Source organism: Exserohilum turcica, assembly GCF_000359705.1.
Source record: "Exserohilum turcica Et28A unplaced genomic scaffold SETTUscaffold_2, whole genome shotgun sequence".
NCBI classification, from domain to species: Eukaryota; Fungi; Ascomycota; class Dothideomycetes; order Pleosporales; family Pleosporaceae; genus Exserohilum; species Exserohilum turcicum.
The window spans coordinates 2,903,681-2,920,873 of NW_007360025.1; the positions used below are offsets into that span (position 1 = coordinate 2,903,681).

General features: G+C 55.1%; 5 protein-coding genes across 5 annotated transcripts; 3 read left to right on the forward strand and 2 right to left on the reverse strand.

Moving 5' to 3' along the window:
* Positions 1 to 219: 219 nt before the first annotated feature.
* SETTUDRAFT_163286 (uncharacterized protein) lies at positions 220 to 3,221 on the reverse strand. The gene is made up of 5 exons (XM_008027572.1): positions 3,075 to 3,221; positions 2,994 to 3,021; positions 2,887 to 2,942; positions 2,589 to 2,838; positions 220 to 2,533 (listed from the first exon to the last, which is right to left on the reverse strand). The coding sequence occupies exons 1-5, from the start codon at positions 3,119 to 3,121 to the stop codon at positions 455 to 457; spliced, it is 2,460 nt and encodes an 819-aa protein (XP_008025763.1). The 5' UTR covers positions 3,122 to 3,221; the 3' UTR covers positions 220 to 454.
* Positions 3,222 to 7,543: 4,322 nt separating this feature from the next.
* Positions 7,544 to 8,695, forward strand: SETTUDRAFT_87727 (uncharacterized protein; the record flags this gene model as incomplete). Its single annotated transcript, XM_008027573.1, has 3 exons — positions 7,544 to 7,714; positions 7,767 to 7,895; positions 7,958 to 8,695. 3 exons carry the CDS (start codon positions 7,544 to 7,546, stop codon positions 8,693 to 8,695), a joined length of 1,038 nt encoding a protein of 345 aa, XP_008025764.1.
* A 164-nt stretch (positions 8,696 to 8,859) lies between these two features.
* SETTUDRAFT_154035 (uncharacterized protein) lies at positions 8,860 to 11,657 on the reverse strand (the record flags this gene model as incomplete). Its single annotated transcript, XM_008027574.1, has 7 exons — positions 8,860 to 9,947; positions 9,997 to 10,077; positions 10,124 to 10,394; positions 10,445 to 11,121; positions 11,176 to 11,452; positions 11,502 to 11,566; positions 11,633 to 11,657. The coding sequence occupies 7 exons, from the start codon at positions 11,655 to 11,657 to the stop codon at positions 8,860 to 8,862; spliced, it is 2,484 nt and encodes an 827-aa protein (XP_008025765.1).
* A 679-nt stretch (positions 11,658 to 12,336) lies between these two features.
* On the forward strand, positions 12,337 to 13,027 carry SETTUDRAFT_41685 (uncharacterized protein; the record flags this gene model as incomplete). The annotated part of the gene is made up of 1 exon (XM_008026951.1): positions 12,337 to 13,027. The coding sequence occupies one exon, from the start codon at positions 12,337 to 12,339 to the stop codon at positions 12,700 to 12,702; it is 366 nt and encodes a 121-aa protein (XP_008025142.1). The 3' UTR covers positions 12,703 to 13,027.
* Positions 13,028 to 13,863: 836 nt separating this feature from the next.
* On the forward strand, positions 13,864 to 16,343 carry SETTUDRAFT_19851 (uncharacterized protein; the record flags this gene model as incomplete). The annotated part of the gene is made up of 3 exons (XM_008026769.1): positions 13,864 to 14,614; positions 14,661 to 15,673; positions 15,723 to 16,343. The coding sequence occupies 3 exons, from the start codon at positions 13,864 to 13,866 to the stop codon at positions 16,341 to 16,343; spliced, it is 2,385 nt and encodes a 794-aa protein (XP_008024960.1).
* Between the last annotated feature and the right edge of the window lie 850 nt (positions 16,344 to 17,193).

Consider the following 17,193-nt stretch of genomic DNA (forward strand, 5'->3'; position numbering starts at 1 on the left):
TAGCTAGTCAGAGCCACCAAAAAAAAAGACTCGCTCAACTCCACAATTCCTCCATCCGTCTACTGACCGGTCAGCTTTTTTTTGGGGGGGGGGCCAAACCAAAGCTCCAACATCATCAGTAGTCGTGTGTATACTTACTTGCTCCGACCTGTACCGCCACCAACACTTCAATCAAGCATCACAACACATGTAGACAGAATACAACTACAATCATACTTCATCAGCATATTCATTCTCATTCTCCATGGCCATCGCCACTAATGCTACTGCTGATATCTCATCATGTCTCGCTCCAATTATGCGTCTCCGTCCATCTAGAGCCGCCAGGCCGTATTCATGTCATGTCTTGGTGAGTAATAAAGGGAAATCCGTCCGTCGTGATGCCATGCCATCCTGCTTTCGTTCGTTTGCCCACCCACCAATACAACCCCATCATCCATCCCTCTCTCCCTCTCTAGTTGTACAGGTCCTCGTCCTCGCCACCCGCACCAAATGTGTTCTGGTCCCCTCCAGCCGCCGCGTTCTCCGCGTCGGGGAAGCGGAAGAAGCTGGATCCGCCAGAGTTCTTCATTGATTGTGCGAATGCCTCGTATCGGCGAATCTCAACATCAGTCACCGACCGACGAGCTGAGCGCATCGCCTCCTCAAAGTGGGCCTTGGTGAGCACAGGTACTGGGTCCTCCTCGTCAACGTCCATCTCAACGTCCTCTCCAGCAGCCTCGCGAGCCTTGCGGCGCTCAATGTCGATGGCGATCGACTGCTTGATGGCGAGCTTGACGGCACGCTGCGTGACGAAACCAAGATCGGCACCAGAGAATCCGTGTGTGTTCTGTGCAATAAAGTCAATGTCGACATCTTCGGCCACAGGTGTCTTGCGGAGCTGCGCCTTGATGATGCTGACACGCGAGGCAAGGTCGGGCAGGGGGACGTAGACGAGTGTGTCCAGACGACCGGGACGGCACAGCGCATTGTCAAGCTGCTCCGGTCGGTTGGTGGCGCCAATGACGAAGACGTTCTTCTTTGATGTCATACCGTCCATCTCAGTCAGAAGCTGGTTGACGACACGGTCCGAAGCACCACCAGCGTCGCCTTGAGATCCACCACGCGACTTGGCAATCGAGTCCAACTCGTCAAGGAAGACAACGCAAGGCGCAGCCGCACGAGCCTTGTCGAAGATGTCACGGATGTTGCTCTCAGATTCACCGAACCACATCGAAAGCAGCTCAGGTCCCTTGATCGAGATGAAGTTGGCAGCGCACTCGTTGGCCACAGCCTTGGCAAGAAGCGTCTTACCAGTACCCGGAGGTCCGTAGAAGAGCACACCCCGAGATGGGGACATGCCAAATTTGAGGAACTTGTCAGGGTGATCGACGGGGTATTGCACAGACTCGATGAGCTCGCGCTTGACATCTTCCAGACCACCAATGTCCTCCCATCGAACGTTGGGCACTTCGACAACAGCCACCTCGCGGAGAGCCGATGGGTTGGACACGCCAAGAGCGAAGCGGAAGTTCTCCATGGTGACACCGAGCGAGTCGAGCACTTCGGCATCGATCGTGTCCTCGTCCAGGTCAATCAAGTCCATCTTCTCACGAATCTGCTGCATGGCGGCCTCAGAGCAGAGCGACGCCAGATCGGAACCGACGTAACCGTGCGTCTCAGCCGCAATGGTTTGCAGGTCGACGTCGTCGGCGAGCTTCATGTTCTTGGTGTGGATCTGCATGATCTCCAGACGGCCAGTGGGGTCGGGAATACCAATGTCCACCTCACGATCGAAACGTCCGAAACGACGAAGAGCGGGGTCGATCGAGTTCGGGCGGTTGGTTGCGGCCATGACGACGACGTTGGAGCGAGCCTTCATGCCGTCCATGAGGGTGAGCAATTGCGACACGACACGGCGCTCGACTTCGCCGTTGGTCTTCTCACGCTTGGGCGCAATCGAATCGATTTCATCAATGAAGATGATGGCGGGCGAGTTCTTCTCGGCCTCCTCGAATGCCTTGCGCAGATTTGACTCGGACTCACCAGCCATCTTGGACATGATCTCGGGACCGTTGATCAGGAAGAAAAAGGCACCAGTCTCGTTCGCAACGGCACGAGCCATCAGTGTCTTACCGGTACCGGGGGGGCCGTACATGAGAATACCACGCGGGGGCTTGATACCGATAGACTTGAAGAGCTGAGGATGCCGCAGTGGCAACTCAACCAGCTCTCGGATCTGTGCCATCTGCTTCCGACAGCCACCAATGTCGTCGTAGCCAACCTCGTTGAGGTTGCCCTCCTCGTCTTCACGCTGGATGGGCTCGCCCTCGCAGTGGATAACAGTATCCTGTGCAACGATACCAAACTCTGGCGGGTCAACCTCAACAACCTTGAACTCCACCTGTCGCATGCCACCGCGGGCTGTGAAGGTGTCGCCTTGGCGGACCGGTCGGTAGGCTTCGCGGAAGTATGGCGCAAGGAAAACATCGAACAGCGAACCGGTGATACCCTCGACCGTGTCGGCGATGGGGAGGACTGCGATGCGCTTGGCCTAAACGATATGTTAGCATTGACCAGAGATGGCGCGTTTTGATAGAGATACATACATATTTGATGTCGGGACACGGGTGGATCGTGATAACGTCGCCGTGCTTGACCCGCAAGTTGTGGCGAACAACACGGTTTATCCGCGCTGAGCCATCATCGAGATCGTCATCAGCCAGCACGATGAGAACAGTGTCCTTTCGCTTCTTGCCCTTGACAAGGACTGTGTCACCGCGGAAGAGCTGGAGAGTCTCCATGGTGTTGTTTGAGAGGGCGATGATCGAGTTGTCATCGTTGACGGCGTCGGTGACGCTGAAATCGTTAGTATCAATTTCCGCCCGTGGCTCCAGACGCACTCACATGAGGGAGTTTGGCTTCTTCTTCTTCTTCAAAATGGCCGTCGCCGTCTCATCGTTCTATGGCGGGTTAGTGCGGGCGTCGCCTCAAAGGCGTCGGTTGATGCCTACCTCCTTGGGCTCAGCGCCGTCCGGGTTTCTGTCAAGTCGTCAGCATGTTTGCCGTGTCGCAGAGGGTGGCAATCAACGCACTTTGAAAGGTCCGGCTTCGGCTTGGTGTGGTCTGGTTCAGCCGACATATTGCTGATGTGTCTATCTGGAGTGCTGCGGGGCTTGCTTTTCCGGTGAAAAGAGGGACAGTTGAAAGCAGCAGCGCGGACGTGTAGGGTATCAGAGAGCGGGGGGGTCAGATGGAGTTTAGATGACCTTTGGTGTTTGGGGTGTGGTGGTTTAAGTAAGTTGGAGCTTGAACAGCGGTGATCTCACTGCTAGAGCTAGCTCAATGTTGCCTTTGGGGTCCGTGCGCCGACCGCACTCGATTGGAAGTTGCTGGAACCGCTTAGGCAAGCAGACCTAATAAGAAACACTGTGTCCCCTTTGCTGTGAAGGGCGTCTCATGGCCGCCTCTGGGCGCCAGTTGGGCCAATCGCCCTGACCTGGCAGCCGAATTGGTCGCACCCGAGCGAGACTGGTCTTGTTACGCGGCCGCCTGGAGCCTGCTGCAGCCTCACTGCCTACGCCACCAGCGGAACGCCAAGCAAGACGCCCATACTTTGCGATAAGTAGACCCGCGCACCCGACAACTGACCCAAGAGTCTGACATCCAGACATTGCCTCACTGGATTTCGCCGTCTCGATGCACTGTCACTGTTATGGCTAGCGGCACATGTGGCTTTCGTAAAAGCAAGACCCTGATGGTTTCACATAATACGATAGGGAAACCTCGGCAACCGCCATGTATCCATAAGGCATGCGAGCCGACGCCAGTCCGTATATCTGGAAAACATATCCTGGGGACGGGAGCACTGCTCGTAGATCTTCGTCCGGACAGCAATCCTCCTTTCCTTGCCGTGGCTTCTCTACTCTATTTTTTTATTCGAGCGAGTGGATGGACATTGTTAGCACGAGTCCACCTTTTCCATCACCAGTTCAACTCATCTATCCTAGAACCCACCAGCATGACATTACTTCTCCTATCTCCACCCCGGCCAGATTTCTTTCTCACATCACAAGCAGCAGCCATAAAGAAGTTCTTTTAGCAATATGCACATACTCAATAGCAATGGCTGGTTTCACTTAGAGTGCTGAAATCGAACCCCCCACTGGTTTGAGCAGCGCTTTACCATATCCATATTGTGAACCGATGCAGTGCATGAAACTAACCCTAACAGCAGTGTTGAAACTTGACTTTGTCTACGTTGAGATACTCTCTACTTTTTTTTGACTGCAAGATTACAACATATTCAATGATAAGTATAGGGTACACTTGTACATTGGCCTGTGGAACCAATTGCCTTGAAGAATAAGTCTATGGACCTAGTCTTGCGGAATCATCGCCATGTTCTACCAGTGAAGCGCCAGTGCTTTCGCAAGCTCATCCATGACTTGTAGTCCTTTTTTTCTTCATCCTTGCATCGCAAGCGAGGCCAAGTCTCAGACCCTGCAAGGCACCCATGACGATGCGGAATCCAGCTCCCGAGCCTCCTGTGATATTACATGCGCTATCCCCATTATCATCTCGCGCCGTAGCATGCCAGCCACATAATTCATCGCACGGTTTATCGTCGTTCAGAGAGCCATTGGTTCGTCTCTGTCCAGACTTGTTTGGTTGCTTCAGGAATCGTAGCGTTGCTCGCACTGTTGACTCCAGTGTAAATGGCGTCCCATATGGAGAAGGCTGTCTTGAGGTCCTCGGAGAAATTGAGTGATTGTGGAAAGTAGCGTGTTGACGCAGTTTCAACCACGCGAGCTTTGGTCTCGTCAGCAGTGGGGTCGGCGTCGTTACTGAGCAATTCGTCAAGATAAGATTTGACAGCAATGCTGAGAGCACAGTTGTTGGGTAGCAGGAATGGTAGTCTAATGGACGTCAGCATACTGAACAAGACGATAAACGCCTAACATGACTCACTTCATGGCTATCGATGAGATATCAGTATGTCGGTTGGCGCAGCCAGACAAGAACATGTGTGTGGCCGCTACTTCGACGAGTTCTCGTAGCGTCTGGCGAATAACATTGATGACGGAGTTGTATCCGAGAAGGTGTTGGCTGAGCGGACCTGTGAAGCCAATCGGGCGGTGGTGCAGAACGCCCAGGCCAGCAACCCGGGATACCAACATGTTAGAGTTTTTATCCTTTGCTATGAGCCTGTTAGTCGTAGGAATCCCCGTATCTATTGATTCACTTACTGCTGCCACGCATCGGTGCGCCATTGTATGTCGGAAACATGTTGATGTCGGAAGTCAGGAGACCCATGCGGAGCAGCTCAACTGCAAGCACGGCTGCCTCTTCATGCTCTGGCTTGCCCTTGAGACCGGAGATAACGACAGCAAGGACTTTGCCCCACTGAGTCAAGTTGTGTGTCTTCTGGTCCACATACTCGCGTAAAGCGAGGAAGCGCCATATTGAGTTGTACATAATTTCGGCAGGAGATGAAAGCGGGTTCTTGGAGTCCTTCTTAGAAATGGTTTTGGCTGCAAAGTCCGCATCTTGCAAGGACAAAATGGCAGCCGCGAGACTTCCACAATCCTAGTTCTAACGTGAGTACTGGATGCAAACTGACTGACTGGGGTTAATCTCACCTTGTGTTGCCCAACGGCATCCTTGAAGGTTGCTTCTTTGACATTCCATGTGTCGACAATTGACGGAGCCTGTGCTTCTGATGGCTTCTCTACGTGGATAGTGGTGGACGCTAATTTCCTACTTGCATCCGGAACTGAAAACCAATTCGTCTGCTCGAGATCATTGTGTCGGTACCAGTTGTGCAAAGAGCTAGAAATGAGATTTATCGCTGATGTTCGCAGGGGGATGAGTTTAGAGCTCACGAGGTTCTTATACTCTGGCGAGTCTCCTCCGTCCATGGGTGGAACTTCGAATATTTCACCAGTGGTACGCCACTGGAGAATGCGCGGGCTGATGAGACCTTTGGACATGTAGTGGAGAATCTCATCCGGCAGTCGTCGGCCCAAGTATTGGACTGCATCATTGGGTATGGAGGCAGGATTTTGAGGCTCAATCTTTCCGTCCTCGGTGTAGACAGGGTGATTCTTGACCGCCAGGCGTGCCTTTTGGTACCTGGTGACGTATTCTTTGCCAGAGGGTGGGACATCGTTGTTGCTAACCACGACTGAGTATCCAGACTGGCCGTTGCTCATAATCATCTTGATGGCACTGTAGGGCTTCAAGAGTTCTGCCCTGTTTGGCGCATCCAAAATGGGGAGTGTGGGGAGAAACGGTGTGCCGGCCAGGATGCAGGTATCCAGGAAGATGTCGTCCGAGATCTGGGGAGCGCTGACAAACTTGGATAGATCGGCTATGCATTTCTCTCGCCGTATGAAGCCGAACTGTCGGGCGTCAAAATCCCACGATGTTATGACCTTGGTGCACTCGAAAATAAGGACGTCTGAAGAAGCGGCGACGGCGTGTACGTATTCGGTTTTCTCAAGATAGGCTAGCTGTTTCTTGTTAGATTTTGCCTTTGTGTTTGTATTATGTATGTTACCTGAGCCCAGGCACTGTACGGTGCGACGGTCCAGCGAGTCTTTTGTTCGGTAAGGATGGCTTGCAGCGCGCGAAAGAGGTCTTCTGGCGTGACATATGCTAGGACCAGTCAGTACCATGTGCAAGCCATGCCTCTGCGACAGCCATACTTGACTCTCCGAATCGGGCGACTGAAGCCTCGGCCTGGTGGCTGTCGTATAGGTTCCATGCATCAGCGTTGACCGTCGCCTCTGCCGTCTTGTGCCCAAACGGGTTCCCTTGCTTGGTGATGTCCAGCCCACTGAAAACAAAGTATAGTTCGATGTCAAAACTGCGGAAAGCGGCCAGGTCTTCTTCGATGTGTTGCGTCAATGCCAGCGGGAGTCCCCCAAGTGCGGGGACGAGGGGCTCCTTTGCGCGGGGGTGGGTGAGAATGCGCTGGCTGAGATATTCGGCGGCTTCAATGCCTATGCGACAGCCGCGCAGCTGTTCAAGGTCGCCCGTCTCGCTGAACGCGGCCGTCCATTGCACGAAGTCGCGAATCATGGCGCCCGTCGCGTGTGGAATTTGCCAAGTAGGCTGTGGGAAGGAGGGGGTGGGAATGAGCGAGAGCCGGTCGTGTATAGACTTGGAAATGATATCGCGGTACTGGGCTGCTGGTCCTATCGCTAGTGCGGCAAGGCGTCAATTGGTAATGTTTGCGGGGTGCTGGTGGAGGGAAATTGGGAGCTCTGGTGCAGCTCCACGCCTTGGCGTGTAGTAACGTGGGAACTTTGGAATCCCTGATCAGCCGCGCGCTAGCTCAGGTACGCCGTACCGCAGCCCAAGGGCTCCGCGTGTTGAAACATGGTGAATCAGCAGACACTACACTCCATGGTGAAAGTGTAATATTGTGGAGTGCAAGCACTACGCTCTGTGGCGTCTCTGTTTGTATCTGCTTTCAAGTGGCACGCATGCCCCTCACTTGCCTTATCTCAGTACAATCTCCGTTCTTTGCCTCTGCCAACACCACTTCTCGTTCAAAATGCCAGGCTATGAATTGGACCAGAGTTCCATCCCCGTGATCGACATTTCCGATGCTTCGGAGACGGTAGCCCAGCAAGTGCTCGACGCCGCATCAAAGCATGGCTTTCTCTACATCAAGAATGATGGCGTGACCATCCCGCCTCAAGACATAGACGACATGTTCAGCCTTGTAAGAAGAACCAATGCTGCCACTCAAAAACGACTGGTATTGACCAAACCAGAGCAAAGCCTTCTTCGCCTCTCCCAAGGACCAAAAGGCCCAATTTGCAATCCACTCAGACAAAGCAGGAGGCATAAACCGCGGCTGGGTATCCATGCAAGGCGAATCGCTGGATCCACAAGGACAAAAGGTAAAATTGCACATCATCTTTCATAAATAAATTTCCTAGCTAAAAAAAAACCGCCATTCTAGCAAGGCGACCCAAAAGAAGCCTTCAACATCGGCCCACCCCAGCCCACCCTCCAACCCCTTCCCTCTCCCCTCTCTTCTTCCACACCCCTGATATCCCGCTTCCAAATCTCCTGCCACACCCTTTGCACCCGCATCCTCTCACTACTCTCCACCGCCCTTCGTATCGAGGATCCCGACTACTTCAGCACGCGGCACGACCAGTCCCGCGGGCCCTCAGGCAGCATATTCCGCCTTTTGTACTACCCACAGACGGCGCAAGGAGCAACAGCGACGACGAGCATCCGCGCAGGCGCACACTCCGACTACGGAAGCGTAACACTACTATTTCGACTGCCTGGCCAACCAGGCTTAGAACTACTGACTGGCGATGGCGAAACGTGGGTTCCCGTGCCAGTGAATCCTAGCCCGCAGACTCTGCCTCACCCGCCTATCCTCGTGAATATCGGAGATCTGTTGTGCTACTGGACAAACGGGCTGCTCAAGTCGACGGTGCACCGTGTGGCGTTTGAGGGCGGCGAGGAGCGATACAGCATGGCGTACTTTTGCCATCCCCTCGATGACGTGCGCCTGGATGCTGTGCCTAGTCCTCTGATTGAGGAGTTTGGGCGCCAAGGCAAGGGAGAGGCAGAGTTGAGGAGTCAAAGGAAGAGATTGGGGCTGAGCGAGGATGGAGACGACGAGGTCATTACGGCCAAGGGGCATTTGCAGAGGAGGCTGAAGGTTACTTACGGGATATGAAATGACAGGCTGTTGGTTAACAGCCTGGTGTTCTGATGAAGAATCCATGTCAAGACATTATCATTCTGAACGCTATGTATATGTATTGTACCCAAGACACCTTCGCTATGCACTTCATCCATGCTAATGCAACAAATCTAGAACAGTTGACATGTACACATATCTCATCCTCTTCTCTTCCTTGCCGCTCTCCCTGCTGCTCCTTCACCTCCAGCATCCCTCACAACACCGATACCTTCAACAGTCACACTCTTCTCTTGTACGGTACCTCCAAGTTTTCTAATCATTTGCTCCCTCGCTTTGGCTGCGCCCGGGGAATCCCAACCCAATTCCTGACTGGGCTGATACTCGTCTACCATTATCGTGTTCTCGTTGTCGTCTGCAAGTATATCAACAGAACTGTCTCCACCCGATGCGTTCGAACGCGCAGACGTCGCGCGGCCCAGCTGACGCCGTATGCGTGATTTAGAGGCAGCTTGGTCAGCAGGCGCAGGCGCAGTCTTGCGGTTAGCGCGTAGTTGGGCTAGGATAGACGAGTAGTCCTTCTCTTGTGCTTCTTTGTCGTTGGGTGGTCCTTGTGGTACTGTCGGCTTGGTATCTGGTGGAATGGCACAATCTGGGCCAGTCTCCGGATCTAGTGGATTTGCGGCTACATCTCGACTGTTCTTAGATTTGCGGGGTATGGGGGCAATGAGCGACTCCGCAGATGAGCTTCTCGGCCGTGAGAAGGGATGTGGGGAGTTGGCGCTGGTTTCTTGGAGAGGATGGGATGCTCCGCCGTCATATCCGCCGATGACCTGTTCTTGATCATGGTGAGCCAGATTGTTAGCAGCATCACTGGGACGAGCGGACTTTTCAGTTGTTGGCGTCGGAGCGCCACCGGCAGACAATGCAAGATCAAGCGTGCCAGGTCGCTGGGGCAGCTGTTGGCGTTGTGGTTTCGTCACATTGCTCGAGGCTGGCGCTTTCTGATGAGGCTTAGAGGAGGCCTCAGAAGGTGGCTTAGGCGACGCGTTTGCTTGGGGCTGAGGCGTGTGCTTGGGGGTTTGTGGTGCAGAGTGAGACGACTTGTTCAACTGATACTCGGCATACGACTGCAGGCGTCCGCTACGCAAGCATTCCCAGAGCCAGTTAACATGAACTGCTGGTATCCGCTTTTCTGCTGCGAATTTGAGTTTTGGCGAGTTCATAGTCGGCGGGTTGCAGATGATAACCGAGGTCTTTGCAGACAGCTGCTCATCGTACGAGGCGCCTGCAAACCATGTCAGGCCATTTCGGTAGACGCGGATTTATTCACATACCCATCAGAGTGACGACCTTGGTCACATGCAGTAATTCGATGCCGGAAAACCCCGTCGAGTTGATCGTCAAGCCAGAGAAGCCTAGAGACGTTAGAGCCAATCACAATAATGTGGGCCGGGAACATACCACTAATGCTTAGTCGTTGGAAAGGTCGACTTAATACATCGTCTGCGGGGTCTACAAGACGCTTGCCGTACAGACACCGCTCGACCCACCAATTAGTAACGAGGGATAGATGCGCGCCGGCTTGATCCGGAAGTGCTGTCAGATCAACCTCAGTGTCATGCGGTATCACCAGATAGCCCGGTTTGAGAAGATCCAATGGGGAGTTGTTGAGGTCAATTGTGCGGATGACGCGCGCGCCATTGCTCTCGAGATGTTGTCGTAAGATGCTGGTCTACTGGCATGTCAGCAGGGCCTAGAGCGTGCAGGCGGGGGCCGTTGAACCTTTTCCGCGTCAAAGCCATGTGGGCAAACGATGCGGCCTTGGAAAATGCCATGATGACTCAACGCCTCGTCAGGCTGCCGAGGCAGGGGCGGCTCATGTGAATCTGCAGGGTCTACAGGGTTCGACGCGGTAAGCGCATGGTGCGCATGCGCGGATGCGTCTTTATGAGGTGATGCGGGTGTCTGAATGCGCGGGCTTGCTCGCATGCTTTGCTGCTTAGCAATAGTGTCCTCTGTCCACTCGTCCTCGACCACCTGTCGCTCGAAGCTCGGTGCCGTGATGCCCGCCCACAGGGCCTCACTCTGGCTGCCGAACTTTGTGCTGGCCGACCGCCGCAGCTTTCTCCGAAAGGGATTCAAGGCCTGGCTTGGCTCTGCGTCTCGTGTGCGCTTGCCTACGGCTGGCGAGATGGGCTCTCTGCGGTCCCACGCACCCTGTCCCCGCTCTTCGACTGGAATGGTTGGGCTGTAGAGAGCCTCATCGAGGGCCATGCCTCTCTCGAGACTCTGCTCGAACCATTCGAGGGACACAATCTTCATTCTCCAGCTCAGCGCGTGCTCGTACTTCTTGCCCGATGGCGCGGCGGCTATGAGATGGGTGACCGACTTGGTCAGGTCCCCATGGTATTCGGCACCGTGTGCGACGACAGCCTCCTGTATGCTCCGCCTCTGCTCAGCTGTTGCAGGTCAGTGGGGGGGATAGACGAGTGTATGCGGGGCTGATGTCATACGGTCGTCGAAGCCAGTCAGACATATCTTCAGTCCAAAGAAGGTAGGCATCTGGTGCGCCTTCTCCAGTGCCGCCACATCGACATCATCGCCGCTGACCCAGACCTCCCTCAGCGCCTCAACCCATGCTGGCGAGAGGACCTTGACGTCGTCACGGGACTTGGCGACGTAGCGGTATTTGGCGCTATCGAGGCTGCCGACAATGAGGTGCGTTACGTCCGAGGTGAGGTCTAGCTTGATGGTCGCGCCCATCTCCCCACCGATGTGTGCGAGTTGCGCCTAGACGGACATGAGTGGTGGCAATAGACAGGAAGCGTGACGGGCATACGCGCTGTTCGGGGGCGATTGATGTGCAGCAGAGGATGGCCCCCGCCAGGGGCAATTGGCCTGTCCCTGCATTGTGTCAGTTGTGTCAGTCGATACAGGGCGAGCGGCGGGGAGAAGGGAGGCTGGACGCACCATAGCTTGCCGCAGTCGCATCCATCCTCCAGTGGTGGTCGCATGCGCAAAAGTCACGATGTCGTGCGTGTAGCGCCGAGAAGAGCGCGTCGAGGCTGGCGCTAGGCCGTGTTGGGCGACACGCGCGTTGCGGGGAAGCCAGGCGTAAACGAGATCACGTGACGGGGCCTGGCCTGGCCCGCCCGCCTGCTTGCCCGCCTGCCCGCCCTGGACTTGACGGTCAAAGTTTGCGAGCTGCGTCGCTGGTCGCCTCGCATCGCCTCGCCTCGCCTCGTCTCGCTGTCGGTGCCATTTCGCTGCCACTTTCTCCTCCAGCACGGCAGACCAAGCTGCGCACTCCCTGGAGACCCCCACTGCCCAGACGATCAGTCAGTTGCCACGAAGAAAAAAAAGCTTTTCCTGCTGCCGGGTACCCACCAACCCCGGCTGCCAGCCAACGACTCCAGGGTTGCGGCGCGATGATGACGAACCGCCCTGTGCCTGAGATCGCGCACTGGGAAGGAATGGGAAGAGGGCTTTGAGTTGGCAGACAAGTTTCTTGTTCTCTGGAGCCGATAGCGCAAGCCCAAGCTGGACGTGGAGGTTGCACGCCCACACACACACACTCACACTCCGACCCGATGCGTCTCCAGATGCAGCACCCCCAGCCGACGATCTGTACTCGATTCGCACGCCCAAGTTTCTTTTCAGTGTCGACTACTATCATGGCGCGACGCATTGCGCTGGTGCGGGTGCCCTACGACGACGACTGCTGGGCCGACGTGCTTTGCGGTGCAGAGCAGGCCCAGGACTCTTCTCCGCCGCGCCTGGGAGCTGGCGCTGGTGCTGGTGCTGGCGCTGGCGCTGGCACTCGCACTCGCACTGGTGCAGTCGTTCGCATGGCCGTGGGCGCACCAGCAGCGAACACGGCCCTGGCACTGCTCTCACGACATGGCGAGGGCGCGGGTGCTGGGGCGCAACAGGCTCGGCCGGATGGGGTTGCGGAGACGGCCATATTGACGCTCATCATCTGCGCGTGCTCGCATGCTATGCTGTCCTGTCATCAAGGGCCCTGTCGCGTTTCCGTATAAGCGTGGCTGTCGAACCAAGGTCATCCGTCGATCATAGTACCTTGCCGGGTAAGCCGCCTGAGCGTCGGTCGCTAGCCGCCAAACGGTCTAGAAGCAGACGGCATGAGGAAATCAATGCTGCACCCACCACACGCACGCCTCGCAATCCCTTGGGGGCTCGCCATGATGTCATGCATCCGAGCCTCCGTCGCCGCCGCCAGCCTGTGCCAGTGCCAGTGCCAGTACGTGCGGCCCTGCCTGCGCCTCGTCGTTGTATAGCAGACTGGACGCACCGTTGCTCGGCCTGGCTCCGCGGCGGCGGCACTTCTCTCGCACACTCGTCCCCCATATTGCCATCAATGGCGACGCCGCCGCTTGACGCTCCGATTACTGCCTCTCGGCCTCGACTATTGCCGCTGCAGAGCCCCAGCGATGCTCGTCTTAGGCCCGGCATGCTATTAGCTGCTGCCCGCTGCCCACTGCCCACCCCCGCCGAGCACCAGCACACAAAGTCCGCGTCATCCGGCGCTTCCCTGCACTCGTCCCCCGGCATACTTGCGCCGTCTGCCCTGGCTTAGTCTGCCACGCCCGCCCGTAAAATGACTGCATGCTAGTTTGGGCTCACCTCAAAACACTCCAGGTCCCTGTCATTCGCCATTAATTGATCTGACAAAACACCGCATTCATCATCGACACTGCAGGCCCTCAGTAACAGGGTAATCCCGCACGCTTCCGACGCTCCGGCAACTTCACCGCTCCACAAACATTACAGTGGCCTTGTCGCGCGGATCCCATCCCATTTACACATCACTATGCTCACCGTAGCATCTTGACACCTAGTTCCTGCTTGTAAGTCCTCGCCTCATTTCCCCCCTTCACTGTGACCGGGCCCTTTGTCTCCGCACCGCCCAACACACTACCGCCCTTCCCAAACCATCGACAAGGAACATGGTTGTGCTTCCATGACCAAAACAATCTTTGTATTGCTCTCCCTGGCCCTCGACACTTGCCCTGCTTGTTGCATGCTTTTGTCTTCACATACACACTCGCTCTATAAGACATTGCGCGCCGCGTGCAGCCCCCTTTGACCAAGATACACACCATCACCATCACCCTCCTCGTCGCCGTCGCCGCCGTCGCCGTCGCCTCCTGACATTGAACATAAACTGACGCTGCATCGCCATGCCAGAGTACCACTCTGTATACTCTGATCGTGGCCGTTTACGTTATATCCCCGACCACCTAGAGACCCCCGCAAGGTCTTCTCGCAGTACCTTTCAAGGACGCTACCGCCGACCGCACCGCATTCACATTGCAAACGTGGGCCCCGACCCTACCTTACTCCGCCGTCAGCACCGCCGCATGACTGGCAAGTCGTACATTACCGAAAAACTGGCGATTCCACACGAAGGCGCAAAACGTTTCCTGCGCTCCTTTTTCGACAACCGCTTCTCTTCCAAGTCCGAACCCGCAGACATACCCACACCACGCCCATCAACCAGCACCACCAGTAGCAACCGCAGCTCGGTTGCCTCGATCCCAGAATCAGGGAATCGCGAGATGAGGTCGCTCACGAGGAATTCGGGCACGGGCGCCGTAGGCGCTATTGGCAGCACATTGGCCGCCCCCGGCATGCCCAGACCCTCAGTTGCTGAGTCGCATTGGTCTTCTGGGCGTGCGTCTGCTAAGAGCATAATAAGCAGCGTGAAGCCTGTGCCCGAGGAGAAGCCCGTGGCTTCAGGCGGTGGCCTGAGCGTAAACATACAGCTTACCGAGCCGGTTCTGTACCTGCGAGGCTTTGAGCAAGCAGAGCACGCTGAGCGGAGTACTGCAATGCTGCGCGGCACACTATGCTTGAAGATCACCAAGCCCGCCAAACTCAAGGCCATTACCTTGAAATTCAGGGGGAAAGCAATCACCAAGTGGCCAGAGGGTAGGCCACCTGTCATCATGCTCACTTCAATACTGACTATCCTTAGGCATTCCCCCAAAGAAGACCGAGTTTGAAGAGGTGGACACGCTGATGAGCCACACTTGGCCGTTCTTCAATTCTCAATTCCCGACGGCAGAGAATGGAACTGGCGCAGATCACGTGGAGCTATACAAGAACTCGGGCGGCCTGAGTGGCTCGCCCAACAACTCCTCGCTGAACCTCACGACAAAAGAAGCAAAACGACTATCGCTGCAAGTGAACCAATCGCGAAGCTTTGGCAAAGGCGATACCCCCGGAAGCGGTCCGTCGGTTGCACAAAAAGGTTACAGAACCTTTAATCCTGGCGAGTACATGTACAACTTTGAGCTGCCACTCGACAGCCATCTCCCGGAGACCATCGACGTCGACCTTGGCTCGGTCAAGTACGAGCTTGAAGCCATTGTTGAGCGCGCCGGGGCCTTTCGCACAAACCTTGTCGGTACCAAAGAAGTGACTCTTATCCGTGCTCCTTCCGAAGGTTCACTAGAGCAAGTGGAGCCCATCGCCATCAGCCGCAGCTGGGAAGACCAACTACATTACGATATCGTCATCTCGGGAAAATCCTTCCCGCTCGGTGCACAAGTACCCATTGCTTTTAAGCTGACGCCGCTGGCCAAGGTCCAGTGCCATCGGATAAAGGTATTTGTCACGGAGAATGTCGAGTACTTTTGCAACAACAAGCGTGTACATCGCATGGAACCAGTCCGCAAGGTCCAGCTATTTGAGAAACGTGCAGATGGCCCGCCGACGAGCACCTTCCCTGGTAGCACCATGCGGATAGTATCTGGCGGTGGTGTTCCGTACGACCAGCGCGCGGCAGCTTCTCGAGGCGAAGACGTACAGGTAGATGACCCCACCAATCTTCTTGGTAACCTCGGCGGCGACGCGAATATCGGCCCAACCGAAATGGAGTTCAATGTGCAGCTACCAAGCTGTCACAACCTCAAAGAGAAGGACAAGTCATCCAGGTTGCACTTTGACACTACATACCAGAACATCCAGGTGCATCATTGGATAAAGGTAAATTCAGTGCTTGACTCTTCCGCAATACCTACTGACAGTCTGCTAGCTTGTCATGCGCCTTTCAAAACCGGACGCAAACGATCCGACAAAACGAAGGCACTTTGAGATCTCGATTGACTCACCCTTCCACATCCTCTCGTGTCAAGCTACGCAAGCAAATACCGCGCTACCCGCTTACTCGTCACCTGAACCTGCCATGAGCGGAGCTCGGATACCCGAGTGCGGATGTCCCGATGCGCCATCTCGCCGTCCTTCTCCGCCCGGCTTTGTGCCTACTTTGGCTACCATGGGTCGGCCACGGGGCAATACAGAACCGCCAATCCCCACACCTTCACTTACCCGACCGCAAGCAGCACATATCGGTGGACCAAATGAGTCTATTGTTCAGCGACCCATCCATCTCATGCGCGTACCTTCGTTCAACCCGCCAGCCTTCTCCGAAATCGAGCCGCCTCCCCCACTCGAAACCCCACCACCTCTATACGAAACGATTGCATCGCCCACCAACGGACTAGCCGATTACTTTTCGCGTCTGTCAGATGCATACGATTCGGACAGCGACCGTGAGCGTCATGATCGAGCGCGTGTTGAAATCCCGTTGACACCAGGAGGCCGTGCGAACCGCAGCATGGATGAAAGGAGGACGTGGCTTCCCGTTGGCCACTGAGCATAGACGATCGGGGACTTATGATGTCACGCGTCACGCATTTTACGTTCATGCATTACACTTTTATCTCGACTGTTATTTTTTGTTGTCATCTTGGGCGTGGTCTGTGCGTTGAACATTTTCTGGAAAGAGAGCGAGTGAGTGAGATTCAGACATGGTCATTATGGCCAATAGGGATATACAAGGGAAAGCGGTGGGGTGCAACATTTCAGGGCATTATTTCTCTAATTTCCGCCATTTGCATTTTTTGTTATCCCTCTCTTTTTTTTCCCCACTGGACTAGGCATTTTTTGGGCTACGCTCGTGTTTTTTTTGGGGCGAGTGCGGGGATGATCCCCTTTGGTTTGGCGTATCTGAGAGTATCTATGTATGTATGTATGTATGGTTGGGCTCTCGAAGCATTGGGTTCTTGTTTTGTTTACGCGCTCCCCGTTTTATCGGGGTTGATCCTTGGGCTCTCTTGTTTTTTTTTGGATGGCGCCGGGCCCCCCCCTCTCCTCCCCGCCTTGTCACTCTGTTACCCTATCCCCTCCCCCCCCCCTTCCAAGTCAGCCGGTCGTCAATATCTCCTGTTCAAACTTTATTCCTCGATATCATCCAATACATGTGTATATCTTCCCTTATCATCTGAACAAGAAAGAGAAGAAAGAAAAAAAAATACTTGTTTTCCCCCGCATGTTCTGATCGTCTGCAAATCGTCATGTGTGTGCGTATGCATATCTTTTTTTTTCCTTCGCCAAGAACAGAGCAGAGCAAAGCATCGCGCGGCTTGCCCGAAAAAGTTGTGTTTGTTGTTTATCTCTCTCTTTCTAATTTTTTTTTGGGGGAAGGGCGGGGTGGGGGGCAACCT